This window comes from Phoenix dactylifera, chromosome 2 (assembly GCF_051530095.1).
Source record: "Phoenix dactylifera cultivar Ajwa chromosome 2, Ajwa_hap1_PhDact_Kaust_v1.1, whole genome shotgun sequence".
Lineage (NCBI taxonomy): Eukaryota > Viridiplantae > Streptophyta > Magnoliopsida > Arecales > Arecaceae > Phoenix > Phoenix dactylifera.
Genome location: NC_143191.1, coordinates 22,191,216 through 22,204,742, shown reverse-complemented (window position 1 = coordinate 22,204,742; position 13,527 = coordinate 22,191,216). Strand labels below are relative to the sequence as shown.

At 55.2% G+C, this 13,527-nt stretch overlaps 2 protein-coding genes across 4 annotated transcripts in view; one reads left to right on the top strand and one right to left on the bottom strand.

Moving 5' to 3' along the window:
• The window catches only part of LOC149768243 (DNA oxidative demethylase ALKBH2-like), a 39,785-nt gene that overhangs the window by 11,906 nt on the left and 14,352 nt on the right, over positions 1 to 13,527 (top strand). The window contains exon 5 of one of the 3 annotated variants that reach the window (XM_089928785.1): positions 72 to 6,936. The exons of 1 other annotated variant lie outside the window; for it this stretch is intronic. The gene's annotated coding sequence lies outside the window, so the exon portion shown is untranslated. Of the gene's footprint in view, positions 1 to 52; positions 6,937 to 13,527 lie in introns of those variants that run through there. One more of the 3 variants, XM_089928786.1, reaches the window with a different exon arrangement.
• Positions 176 to 1,409, bottom strand: LOC120111278 (protein ROOT INITIATION DEFECTIVE 3-like). The gene has a single exon (XM_039127846.3). It carries the CDS (start codon positions 1,403 to 1,405, stop codon positions 176 to 178), a length of 1,230 nt encoding a protein of 409 aa, XP_038983774.3. The 5' UTR covers positions 1,406 to 1,409.

The following is a 13,527-nucleotide window of genomic DNA, read 5'->3' as shown; positions in this document are numbered from 1 at the left end:
TTTAACACCATTTTTTGAGGATAATTTTGCTCTCACAATATTCTAAATATAGTTCTTTTGCTGCATGTAAGGGTTAATACATTCACATACCTACCTAATATGGTCAAACCTTGATGGCCATCTCAAATCATACTAGATTAGCTCGCATATTCCAAGCACAATTTTCTGATAATCATTACGTAAAGTAGTCCGTCTTGTTGGCTTCCTCTTTACCATTTTCTCTCTTGGCTTCTTTGAGAAGGAGACCCAAGAGCCTCTTGTAGATGTCTATCACAGCCTCAAGCTTGTCAATGGCCCTACTCCTGTCCTTCACTGCTACACTCAAGCATTCATCCACATCTCTCAGCTCATTAACATTTCTACCCATCTCCCTCTCACAAAACCGCCCATTGGACACGACTTCATCTCCCTTTCGAGCTCCATTGATCGCATTGATCCCTTTCACCACTATAAGATCGCTAAGGGCACCCCCCGCAAGTCCAATAATCCGAACCACCGATCTGCTCTCTACATCCCAAATCCTTATGATCCCATCTTCGGAAGCTGATATCAAGTTCTGATGCCCGTGTGCCATTGCCACTGCCATCACTGCTCCATTCCGCTCTGATTCCCATGCTGTAACCTCTGCTCCAGCATCTCGTAGCTTTCTTCCTCCTACTCTTAGTGGTACAACATATATCCTCCCATCTGATCCACCAGCATAGAACTCAGAACTAGTAGGATCCACAGCAACACACCAAATTGCGCACAGGAATTGCACAGTTCGCAGCTTGACACCATCTGCCAGGCTCCAAAGCTTACAAGTGCAATCAAGCGAGCTTGAAACTACAGTAGCATTGCATCCGCCTGGCCCTGCAGCGATGCCTGTCACCGACGAGCCATGCGCAGAGAATTGGTTCAATGCAAGTTGGGCAGGATCCTCTTCATTGGAGGCATCATCTAGAAGTCGAAGGATTGGGAATATTGCTATGGTGCCATCATCACCGCCCGATATTAGTAGAGAGCCATCGTCGTTGATGACGAGACACGACACAGCCTGGCGGTGTGCCCGAAACGAGCGGCACAGATCACCGGAGGGAAGAGAGAAGGCATGGATGCAGCCAGAGAGGCCCCCAGAGAAAAGGTAGGAGCCGTCTGGAGTCGCAGCAAGGGGAGCTACTGGTTCGGGGGCTTGGATGCAGTGGAGAGCGGCGGAGGACCACCAGTTGTAGAGCCTAATAAAGCCTGCAGCAGCGGCTGAAATGTGCGAGGCGGCAATGAGGGTGTTGCCAGCGAGGGCGAGCCCTTTGCGAGGGGGGCGGCTGCCGGAGAAGTGGGCAAGCAGGGTGCCGGTGAGAGGGTCGTGGGCTGTGATGGGCTTGTCGGGGGAGCTAGTGAGGATGACCTCTCTCCAGAAGGATGCCATGGCCGTTATCAGAATTCAAGGAATGATGCAAGCTTTGTAAGAGTATACGAAGGATGGAAAGAAACATGATAAATATGGATAACAGCTCAGCACCGTTAACAAGCGCATGATGTATACCGTTATCAGCAGGAGAAAGGTGGAAAGGGTGGAGGAGAGAGCGTTGGAAACGAGGTGAGTTTTAAATGACTCTTTGTTTTTTTTTTTTTTTCTTGGTGGGGAGGTCTGAAGAATGTGAGGGCCATTAATTGGTGCTTTCAAACTTGGAACATTGTCTTTCTTTAATGGGTGAGGAAGCAGGTGAGATGAACGTCGGCAGCGTGAGAAGGTCAGTTTGGAGTTTTGGACTCGTCCGAAACATTGCTATGGCTGGGTAGCTGCCAACCAAGGGTTTTCATACCACTGTCAACCTTAAACAAGATGACATATGAGTTTGATAGCCCAGGGGAAGCCACGAGGCGCTTTGAGTTGGCTGGAATTCTAAAAAGCTGAAGGTGGATTAGGCTCTTTTCTTTTTGGGTCTCCTTTTTTTTTTTTTTTTTGGTAAAAGCGGATACTCATTTCATATAACTCTAACGTGAGTACAACCTGCTAAATCGCGAGAAAGTAAAAAGAGCAAAGAAGGAGGAACGTCATAATCAGACGTCCAGGTAAAATCACCGGAGTGACGGGCAACATAAGAGGTGACCCAGTCTGCAGCCCTGTTCGCCTCCCTGAACACATGTCCTATCTGAACATCGTGCATCAACCGCACCATCCTCCGAGCCTCCCGAATAAGGGGATGGCCATCCCCGAACCGATCCGCCCCTCGAAGCCAGTCGACAACCACAGATGAGTCTCCCTCAAGACAGATCCGCTCCACACCAAGTACTCGCCACACATAGGATAATCCCTCCCAAGCCGCCCGCAGCTCTGCTCCAACCACTGTGAGTCCAGGCGTGCGTCGTCCTCCTACTGCTATCATCCTGCCAAGGTGGTCCCTAACCACAAAACCAACCCCTCCAGCCACACCATCCACTGACCGACTGCCGTCGAAGTTTACTTTGAGATAGCCAAGGGGTGGGGGTACCCAGGAAACAAGGGCAAAACGGGGCGCTGAAGCAGCGTGGAGAGTACCCCAGATGTCCCTGACTATCCCAGAAGAAAACCGCATAGTAGCCGCAAAAACCTCCCTCGCAGATAGCGTCGCTCTATCCACCACCCTCCTCGGGGACGACCTCCTCCCCTCAAATAGTCCGGCATTCCTATCCAACCAAATGTGATAGGATAGGTATGCCACCAAAATCCCTACCTCCACAGATCGGGGGCTCGACATGGATGCTCTCACCATCTGTATCATATCCTGCGCAGAAACTATCGAGTCGGGTAGTAGGATCGGTGATCTCCTCCATATCTCTCTGGCTCTGGGACAGTGCAAGATAACATGCTCGATCGTCTCCTCACTATCTGCACACTCCTCACAGCACTGAGAGACCGCCATGCCACGCGAGGCTAACAGACTCCTCGTAGGAAGGCAGCCCCAGGCCACCTTCCAGATGAATAAAGCCACCCGCGGGTGAATCCGCAATCTCCATATCCAGCCACCCTCAATCTGACGAGCCGGCTCCCTACCGAGCAGTGCACGGAGATCTCTGACACGCACTCGCGTCCGTCCCGTCGGACCCCATACTAGCCTGTCGCCCCCCCCGTCGATGGGAACCGGAAGAGACAAAACCGACTCCGCCAGCTGCTCCCCGAAGACCTCCCGGACCATCTCCTCCCTCCATCGGGCCCCCTCTGATGTCAGCAGCTCGCTAACCCTGCAGCCATCTAAACTCGTCACATCAACCATAGTCGGCATGCGACAGATCGGTATCTCGGTCACCCAGCTATCCTCCAGCACATCAATAGACCGACCATCGCCTATGATCCATCTAATCTCTGGAAGTACCACCCCTGCTCGAGTACAAATCTCCCTCCAAATCGGAGAATGGTGACGACCAGCTCGCATCCCAGGAACCAAGGCACCATATTTGGCCCTCATCAGCGAGGACCACATACCCTCTGGCTCAAGCACAAGTCTAACTGCATGTCTGGCAATCAGTGCCTCCCGTGTCGCCACTAGGGACTGCACCCCCAAACCTCCATAGCTAGCCGGCTGGCACACAACATCCCAGGACAATAAATGGATACCCCCCCTGCCACTGCATCTCCCCCAAATAAAGTTCCTGAACAGTTGCTCAAGAGACCTCAGGACTGTAACTGGAATGAGAGTATTGGAAAGTAGATAGATAGGAACCGAGGTAAGAACTGAGCGAACCAGAGTGATCCTACCCATCATCGAGAGTGTATGCATCTGCCACCCCTCTAGTCTCCGTCTGATGCTGAGCTCCATAGCTGTACAATCCCTCCGCCGCAACCGCTGACCGTAGAGTGGGACCCCTAGATATGTCATCATGCCCACCTGCTCTCCCACCCCCAGGGTCTCCACTATAGACCGCCTCACTGCCACTTTGGTCTTTGGGCTGAAAATAATAGATGACTTAGTCAAATTGACCCGCTGTCCTGATGCTGCACAATAGTCCCGAATAATCCCACAGATGATCCGGGCCGTCTGCACCGACGACCTGACCAAGAGCAAACAGTCATCAGCAAACAACAAATGGGAAATCGGAAGAGCTCTCACCACCGGTCTATAAACCTCCAACTCCTGAGAAGCCACTGCCCGTCGTAGTGCTCTAGACAGTGCATCTGAGCACATGATGAACAATAGGGGGGAGAGGGGGCAGCCCTGACGCAACCCCCCTGCCGACACAAAAAATCGGGATGGCATCCCGTTCACCAGGATAGCAAAGGAAGGGATACACACACAGCCCATCACCCACCTGATCCACGTCTCAGAAAATCCAAACCTCCGCAAGGAATCCCATCTCACCCTATCATAGGCCCTCTCCATATCTAGCTTGATCCCCATCAAACTCCTCCTCACCGGAGCCCTACCAAGATCGAACATGAACTCCTGGGCAATAAGTACATTGTCAGAGATACTCCGCCCCTCCAGAAAGGCCCCCTGCTCTGGGCTAATAAGCCTAGGAAGAACACACCGCAATCGGACCGCAAGGATCTTCGCCGTCGCCTTGTACATGGTCGTACAAAGGCTAATCGGACGAAAGTGACTCGGCTCCGTGGCATCCTGCCGCTTCGGTATCAAGGTAATGAAAGTCCTCTGCCACTCTGATGTCATCACAGCTGTGCTGAAAAACTGCTGTATAGTCGCCGTCACATCTCGACCCACTATCATCCAATATCTCTGAAAAAATAAGGGTGGAAAGCCATCCGGCCCTGGAGCCTTGTCCCCCGCGAGGGACCTCACTGCCTCTCTGATCTCCACCTTCGAAACTGGTCTAGTCAATTCTGCTGTCTCCTCCTCTGATACCCCTACCTCAGGCGAAAGGATATCCACTATGCTCCCACCTGTAGGCTGCTCTGTCCACCTAGCCCTGAAAAAACTCTCCATAACCCTCTGAATCCTCTCCGGATCCTCCGACAGCTGCCCCCCCTCATCCCTGATAACTCTGATTCTGTTCTGATGCCCCCTGATAACTGTCGCCTGGTGGAAAAATCTAGTGTTTCTATCCCCCTCCACAATCCATTGTACCCTCGATTTCTGTCTCCAAAAAATCTCCTGCTGTCTAAGGAGACCATCATGCAATGTCAATAATGATCTGAGCTCCCCCATCTCCCCATCCGCAAGGCCACCCCCCTGGTCCTCCTAAGCCTGTAACCTAGCAATAGCCTCCCCAGACTCCTCAATCCTCCTAAAAATGTCTCCCACCTCCTCACGGTTCCACCTCCTCAACCGCCTCCTTGTCAACTCCAATCTGCGGGACACCCGATACATAGCATCTCCTCTAACTGGTGCACTCCATGCCTCCCTCACCATCTTCCATGATCTCGGATAACAAAGCCATATTTTCTCAAATCTAAAGGGAGGTCGTACTGGAATATAAGTGTCTGTACTCACCAGTAATGGACTATGATCCGACGCCATCCTGGGCAAGTGGCTCACACGGTGATCCGGAAAGCTCTGAATCCACCCAGCGGTCGCACAGGCCCTATCAAGTCGCTCCCATACTCTCGCCTGGCCCTGCTGATTGTTGCACCACGTAAACCTGGGACCGGAGAACCCCAGATCTATCAAACCATTCGATGTCAAAAAGTCTTGGAATTCCCTAACCTTCCTCTCATAAGAAAAAGGCTTCCCCCCCATCTTCTCCTGAGGATCAATAATGCAATTGAAGTCACCAGCCACCATCATAGGATACCCCTGACTAATCAACTGAGACGCCTCCTCCCACAGTCTCCGCCTCTCCCTGAAGTCAGTACTGGCATACACTGCAGCAAGCACCCATGAAACTCTGCTGCCCTTCGAAATCACTACAACCACCTCCTGTGTACTGATTTAGGTGTCTCCTTAATCGGTTTGAGTCTAATCTGATTTGGTGAAGTCAGTGGAAGAAATTAGACTAACCGGATCTTCTCATCTATCCTAATTATGAAATCCTCTAAAATTATTAGGTCCTTAAAATGAAATGGTTATGGAGATAACTAGGTCATAGCCTCCCATTAAGTTGGGTGATAATGGGTCCAATGTTTTGATAATTATTGGAGGCGCCACACGTCTGGTACTTATCAAGCATTGGAATTGTCATTCAATATATGATGAGTTAAGTGTACCTTCAATAGGCGGTCAGGTGAGCCGAGCCACACTCGGGCTTGGTCGTCTATTAGTTGATTAGACTTAACCCTATCATTTAATGGTTGGACCTGACTAGGGTATTCGGTGGAGGCGCCACACGCCTGCCGGAAAACCTAGAGCAAAATCATCACTAGAAGTTGCTTGGTGAAGCAATTGGTTAAGAACCTACCAATAGGTGCATATGGGTTGGCCGAGCCACACTCGGGCCTATATGGGATCTATTGGGTTCTAGTGCCCACTAAAGAATTAGGAGTAATTTTTCGAATTAGAGGTAGAGGCTACCAATTTGTATAAAATAGTGGGAATATCTTTAGACTAAAGTCCAAGTCTACTGTGTTTAGTCAATTCATATACTAATAGCCAAATTTTCTTTTTATGCAGAAATGGCCACTAATTTATCACTTCGCTCATTGTTGGACAATGACAAGTTGACTGGTCCAAATTTCAATAATTGGCATAGGAAACTGAAAATAGTGCTAGAGCATGAGAGGATCCTTTATGTGATAACGGATCAAGCACCTGAGCAGCCCGCTGCTAATGCATCAAGATCGGCCAGAGACACTTATCAGAAGTGGCTCAGTGACCGGATCACTGTTCGATGCATCATGTTGGCAGCAATGAGTGATGAGTTTAGTAGGCGTTTTGAGAATACGCAGCCGGAAGATATCATTCAAGTGTTGAATGAATCATTCGGGGTTCCTGACGACGTTGAGAGGCACAAAACTAGTTGTGCCATCTTCAGCGCCCGAATGAAAGATGGGACCTCGGTAACTGATCATGTACTGTACATGATTGAGTTGATTGAGCGTCTAAGCTCTCTTGGCTTTCCCCTTCATGATCAATTGGGGAAGGATGCCATACTAAACTCATTGCCTGGATCATACCGTCCTTTTCTCACTCATTTTCGTATGACGAAACCTGTAGTGAATTATCACCAATTGTTGGGGTTACTACAGACGTTTGAGAATGATCACCAACTTCTTAAGAAGACGGTGAATTTAGTGGGAGGTTCATCCAAGGGTCGCTCCTTTAAGAAAGGAAAAAAGAAAAATAAAATACAAAAGAAACAGGTGCACCATGCTCAGCCTAGTCAGAAAAAGAATAAAAAGGCTGATCAGATCAAGGCGGAGTGCTTCTTCTGCAAGAAGCAAGGACATTGGAAGAGGAACTGTCCTCTTTACATTGCATCCCTCGATCCGAACTGGCCTAAGAAAAGTGGGCAATCAGTTGCCAATCAAGGTACTTATATAATAACACCTTGCAATTTTTCTATTTGTGATAATTCGACCTGGGTATTGGATACCGGTAGTCCTTTTAATATTTGCAATTCGTTGCAGGGGCTACAAGTCAGTAAGAGGTTTGAAGAAGGAGAAAGGTTCCTGAATGTTGGAGATGGAAGACCAGTTCCAGTTCTAGCTTTAGGAATTCTTAAACTTGAATTCAGCTCTCATGTAAATGTCCTTAGTGATTGTCACTATTGTCCAAGTTTTCTATTGAATATCATTTCTGTAAGCCTTTTGGCCAAAAATGGTTATGAAATATCAATAAAAAAGGATTATTGCAATGTCATTTGGAATGGTGTTGTTGTAATGAATGGAATTTTGAGTAATGGCATTTACATTCTAAATAAGGTTCCAAGTAAGTCTGTAAATAAAACACCACATGAGATGTGGACTGGACGTAAGCCGATGCTCTCTCACCTTAGGATTTGGGGGTGTCTGGCGTACGTCAAACGTTTGAAGACAGACAAACTTGAACCCAAGTCTGACAAATGTTTCTTTGTTGGTTACCCTAAAGAAACTAAAGGATATTACTTCTACTTTGCTGAAGAACAAAAGTTGTTCGTAAGCAATAGAGCAATTTTTTTAGAAAAGGAATTCCTTGGTGAAGGAACAAATAGCTCTAATGTTGAGCTTAGAGAAGTTCAACATGTAGAAGATCCGACACCATCTACTGAACCAGTTGAGTCGGATTTGATTAGATCAGATCCAGAACCCATATTAGATGCACCATTAAGGCGATCGGGTAGAGTACCACGTCAGCCGGACAGATACTACGGTTTCTTGGTCCGGGATGGGGATCCTATCTGATGTGGGGTCGGAACCCCGACACCAGCCCGCACACCGGACGAGCAGGGAAAGCATCCGCGTCCTCCCCGAGGTATTGTCCGCTCTGGGATTGCCGCTTCGGGTCTGCGGGAGGTCGCCCAGGGCCGTGGCCCAATGACAGTCCCGAGCCCTGCCGGCGCGGGGGTCCGCGGAGGTACTACCCCTACCCTCACGGTTTTGTCCTACAAAAGGGCCCTCGGTGAGAAGAGGTGTTTGCACCCCCCATTTAAGGCACAGACCTTTCTGCTGATTATCCGATGTGGGACTAAACTGGGAACCCCATCCCACAACACAGCCCCCCAGCGGGAAGGTCTGTACGTGGCCGGGGCCCTTCCTCTAGCGCCATCTGATGTGGGGTCGGAACCCCGACACCAGCCCGCACACCGGACGAGCAGGGAAAGCATCCGCGTCCTCCCCGAGATATTGTCCGCTCTGGGATTGCCGCTTCGGGTCTGCGGAAGGTCGCCCAGGGCCGTGGCCCAATGACAGTCCCGAGCCCTGCCGGCGCGGGGGTCCGCGGAGGTACTACCCCTACCCTCACGGTTTTGTCCTACAAAAGGGCCCTCGGTGAGAAGAGGTGTTTGCACCCCCCATTTAAGGCACAGACCTTTCCGCTGATTATCCGATGTGGGACTAAACTGGGAACCCCATCCCACAACACAGCCCCCCCAGCGGGAAGGTCTGTGCGTGGCCGGGGCCCTTCCTCTAGCGCCATCTGATGTGGGGTCGGAACCCCGACACCAGCCCGCACACCGGACGAGCAGGGAAAGCATCCGCGTCCTCCCCGAGGTATTGTCCGCTCTGGGATTGCCGCTTCGGGTCTGCGGGAGGTCGCCCAGGGCCGTGGCCCAATGACAGTCCCGAGCCCTGCCGGCGCGGGGGTCCGCGGAGGTACTACCCCTACCCTCACGGTTTTGTCCTACAAAAGGGCCCTCGGGGAGGACGCGGATGCTTTTCCTGCTCGTCCGGTGTGCGGGCTGGTGTCGGGGTTCCGACCCCACATCAGTTGGCGCTAGAAGGAGGGCCCGGATCTTAGAGCGATCGTAATGGCACGACGAGGTGGTCGTGGAGCTTCCAATGCTTCCGGTCGCGGGGCCTCTCGCGCCTCTGGCCGGGAAGCCGCTGCATCTCCAACACGCTCTCAGCAACACTCCACCGCCCCACCGCCCATTCAGACGGTCGAAGTCGCCCAGTTCGACCAGCTAGCCCAGCAGGTTCGCACCCTCGCGGAGGCGGTGCAGAATCTGCAGGGTGCGATGTCCCGGGCGCCGCAGCGGGCTCAGGAGCCGCTGCTGCCTGAGCGTTCGCCTGCCCTCATCAACCCGCGCTCCTTCCTCTCCCACGGGGAGGAGCGCCGGCGCGAGGAGGATTCTCGAGCACGCTCCATTCTGCCGGGACCTTCCCATCGGAGTTGCGCGGGGTACGAGAGGCGGGCCCGGGCGCGTTCCCAGACCCCCCAGTCCTCAAGGAACCCGCGCTCCAGTCGGTCTCCCTCTCGCCGCTCCTTGTCTCCCACCCACCGGTCGCGCTCCCTGGATCGGCGGGTGGACGATCTCCACCGACAACTCCAGGTCCTGAAGGGCCATTCCAAAGATCCCTTCGCCGACTTGGAGATCTCCTCCCAGCCGGCGCTTGCCTCGAGGATCCTGCGGACCCCGAATCCGCCGGGTTTCAAAATGCCGGCGATCGAGCCCTATGACGGGGCGGCGGACCCTCGGGATCACGTCGAGAGTTTCAGGACCCTCATGCTCCTCCACGGAGCATCAGATCCCCTTCTCTGCAAAGCTTTCCCGGCAACCCTCCGTGGCCCGGCGAGGGCGTGGTTCGCCGGGCTGGAGGCTGACTCGATTCGGTTCTTCGACCAGTTCACTCACCTCTTCATCACTCACTTCGCCGTCAGTAGCCGGCGGCGACTGGTCTCCGACTCCCTCTTTGATGTCCGGCAAAACGAGGGAGAGAGCCTGCGGGATTATCTTACCCGCTTCAATAAGGCTACGCTGGAGGTCCGGAACCTGAGTCAGGAGGTGGCCCTTTCAGCCCTGAAGCGTGGCTTCCGGAAGGGCAGACTCACCTTCTCCCTGGATAAACGCCTGCCACGGAGCTTCCCGGAGCTGTTGTCCCGGGCGAACCAGTATGCGGACGCCGAGGAGGCGGCCGCCCACCGGAGCAAGGAGGCCGCCGAGATCCCTCCAAAGCTTGGGAAGAAAAGGCGAAAAGAGGCACGCCAGAGGAGGAGCCCGACGCCCCAGCGTCGGCGCAGAAGCCCGTCGCCGGCGAGGAACCACGGCGCCCCACGCCCTCGTTCTCCGCCTCGACGTTTCAACCGGTACACCCCTCTCCTGACTCCCCGGCCCCAGATCCTTATGGAGATCAAGGGGCGGGAGGATCTCCCGGCTCCGAGACAGATGCGGAAGATCCCTGGGAAGAGGCCCTCTCGGGCGTACTGTGAGTACCACCGAGACCACGGCCACGACACGGAGGACTGCTTCCAGCTTCGGGACGAGATCGAGGCTCTCATCCGTCGGGGGCGTCTCGGTCGATATGTGAGCGACCGACGTCCCCCCGCGGACCCGCGTCCGGCCGACCCGGCTCCTCCGGAGCCTCGGGAGCAGAATCGACCCGTTGCGGGCGTGATCCATACTATCACTGGGGGCTGCTCTCGGCCTGTGAGGAACGCAGGGGGCTCGGCGGAAGCATCAGGGATGGCCGTCGTAAAGAGGCAGAGGGTCGGCAATGTAATCACCTTTTCTGATGAGGATGTAAAGGGGGTTCAGACTCCCCACGATGACGCCATGGTGATCTCCCTCACTATGGCAAACTATGATGACACTCCGGGCAGCGTGTATCCCGCGGCCCACGTATCTCCGCTCGCGCCCAGGCCGCATCCGCCTCGAAGAGCGCGCGTATCGCGGCCGCTTAACTGACACTCCTTGCAAGCAGCAACTGGCGATCCGATTTCCCAGGTAACGCTTCAATTAGCATTTAATACCCTTCTGGTGTTCCCCAGGCGACGCTTGGAGAAGAGGAGAAACACGATCGTAGCTGGCCACGGAGAAATCTCGTCGAGCGGCAAGCGACAGGCGCGTGACCAACGAGCGGAATTTTCCGAGGCTCGGCCCTCGGATGCCAGGCTAACCCGATGATCATTCCGGGAGCAGACTAGCCTGAAGCCCCGACCGGTTGCCTCGGCTTGCGCCAGCCTTGGCCGACCAACGAGCGGAATTTCCCGAGGCTCGGCCCTCGGATGCCAGGCTAACCCGATGATCATCCCGGGAGCAGACTAGCCTGAAGCCCCGACCGGTCGCCTCGGCTTGCGCCAGCCTTGGCCGACCAACGAGCGGAATTTCCCGAGGCTCGGCCCTCGGATGCCAGGCTAACCCGATGATCATCCCGGGAGCAGACTAGCCTGAAGCCCCGACCGGTCGCCTCGGCTTGCGCCAGCCTTGGCCGACCAACGAGCGGAATCTCCCGAGGCTCGGCCCTTGGATGCCAGGCTAACCCGATGATCATCCCGGGAGCAGACTAGCCTGAAGCCCCGACCGGTCGCCTCGGCTTGCGCCAGCCTTGGCCGACCAACGAGCGGAATTTCCCGAGGCTCGGCCCTCGGATGCCAGGCTAACCCGATGATCATCCCGGGAGCAGACTAGCCTGAAGCCCCGACCGGTCGCCTCGGCTTGCGCCAGCCTTGGCCGACCAACGAGCGGAATTTCCCGAGGCTCGGCCCTCGGATGCCAGGCTAACCCGATGATCATCCCGGGAGCAGACTAGCCTGAAGCCCCGACCGGTCGCCTCGGCTTGCGCCAGCCTTGGCCGACCAACGAGCGGAATCTCCCGAGGCTCGGCCCTCGGATGCCAGGCTAACCCGATGATCATCCCGGGAGCAGACTAGCCTGAAGCCCCGACCGGTCGCCTCGGCTTGCGCCAGCCTTGGCCGACCAACGAGCGGAATTTTTCGAGGCTCGGCCCTCGGATGCCAGGCTAACCCGATGATCATCCCGGGAGCAGACTAGCCTGAAGCCCCGACCGGTCGCCTCGGCTTGCGCCAGCCTTGGCTGACCAACGAGCAGAATCTCCCGAGGCTCGGCCCTCGGATGCCAGGCTAACCCGATGATCATCCCGGGAGCAGACTAGCCTGAAGCCCCGACCGGTCGCCTCGGCTTGCGCCAGCCTTGGCCGACCAACGAGCGGAATTTTCCGAGGCTCGGCCCTCGGATGCCAAGCTAACCCGATGATCATCCCGGGAGCAGACTAGCCTGAAGCCCCGACCGGTCGCCTCGGCTTGCGCCAGCCTTGGCCGACCAACGAGCGGAATTTTCCAAGGCTCGGCCCTCGGATGCCAGGCTAACCCGATGATCATCCCGGGAGCAGACTAGCCTGAAGCCCCGACCGGTCGCCTCGGCTTGCGCCAGCCTTGGCCGACCAACGAGCGGAATTTCCCGAGGCTCGGCCCTCGGATGCCAGGCTAACCCGATGATCATCCCGGGAGCAGACTAGCCTGAAGCCTCGACCGGTCGCCTCGGCTTGCGCCAGCCTTGGCCGACCAACGAGCGGAATCTCCCGAGGCTCGGCCCTCGGATGCCAGGCTAACCCGATGATCATCCCGGGAGCAGACTAGCCTGAAGCCCCGACCGGTCGCCTCGGCTTGCGCCAGCCTTGGCCGACCAACGAGCGGAATTTCCCGAGGCTCGGCCCTCGGATGCCAGGCTAACCCGATGATCATCCCGGGAGCAGACTAGCCTGAAGCCCCGACCGGTCGCCTCGGCTTGCGCCAGCCTTGGCCGACCAACGAGCGGAATTTCCCGAGGCTCGGCCCTCGGATGCCAGGCTAACCCGATGATCATCCCGGGAGCAGACTAGCCTGAAGCCCCGACCGGTCGCCTCGGCTTGCGCCAGCCTTGGCCGACCAACGAGCGGAATCTCCCGAGGCTCGGCCCTCGGATGCCAGGCTAACCCGATGATCATCCCGGGAGCAGACTAGCCTGAAGCCCCGACCGGTCGCCTCGGCTTGCGCCAGCCTTGGCCGACCAACGAGCGGAATTTCCCGAGGCTCGGCCCTCGGATGCCAGGCTAACCCGATGATCATCCCGGGAGCAGACTAGCCTGAAGCCCCGACCGGTCGCCTCGGCTTGCACCAGCCTTGGCCGACCAACGAGCGGAATCTCCCAAGGCTCGGCCCTCGGATGCCAGGCTAACCCGATGATCATTCCGGGAGCAGACTAGCCTGAAGTCCCGACCGGTCGCCTCGGCTTGCGCCAGCCTTGGCCGACCAACGAGCGGAA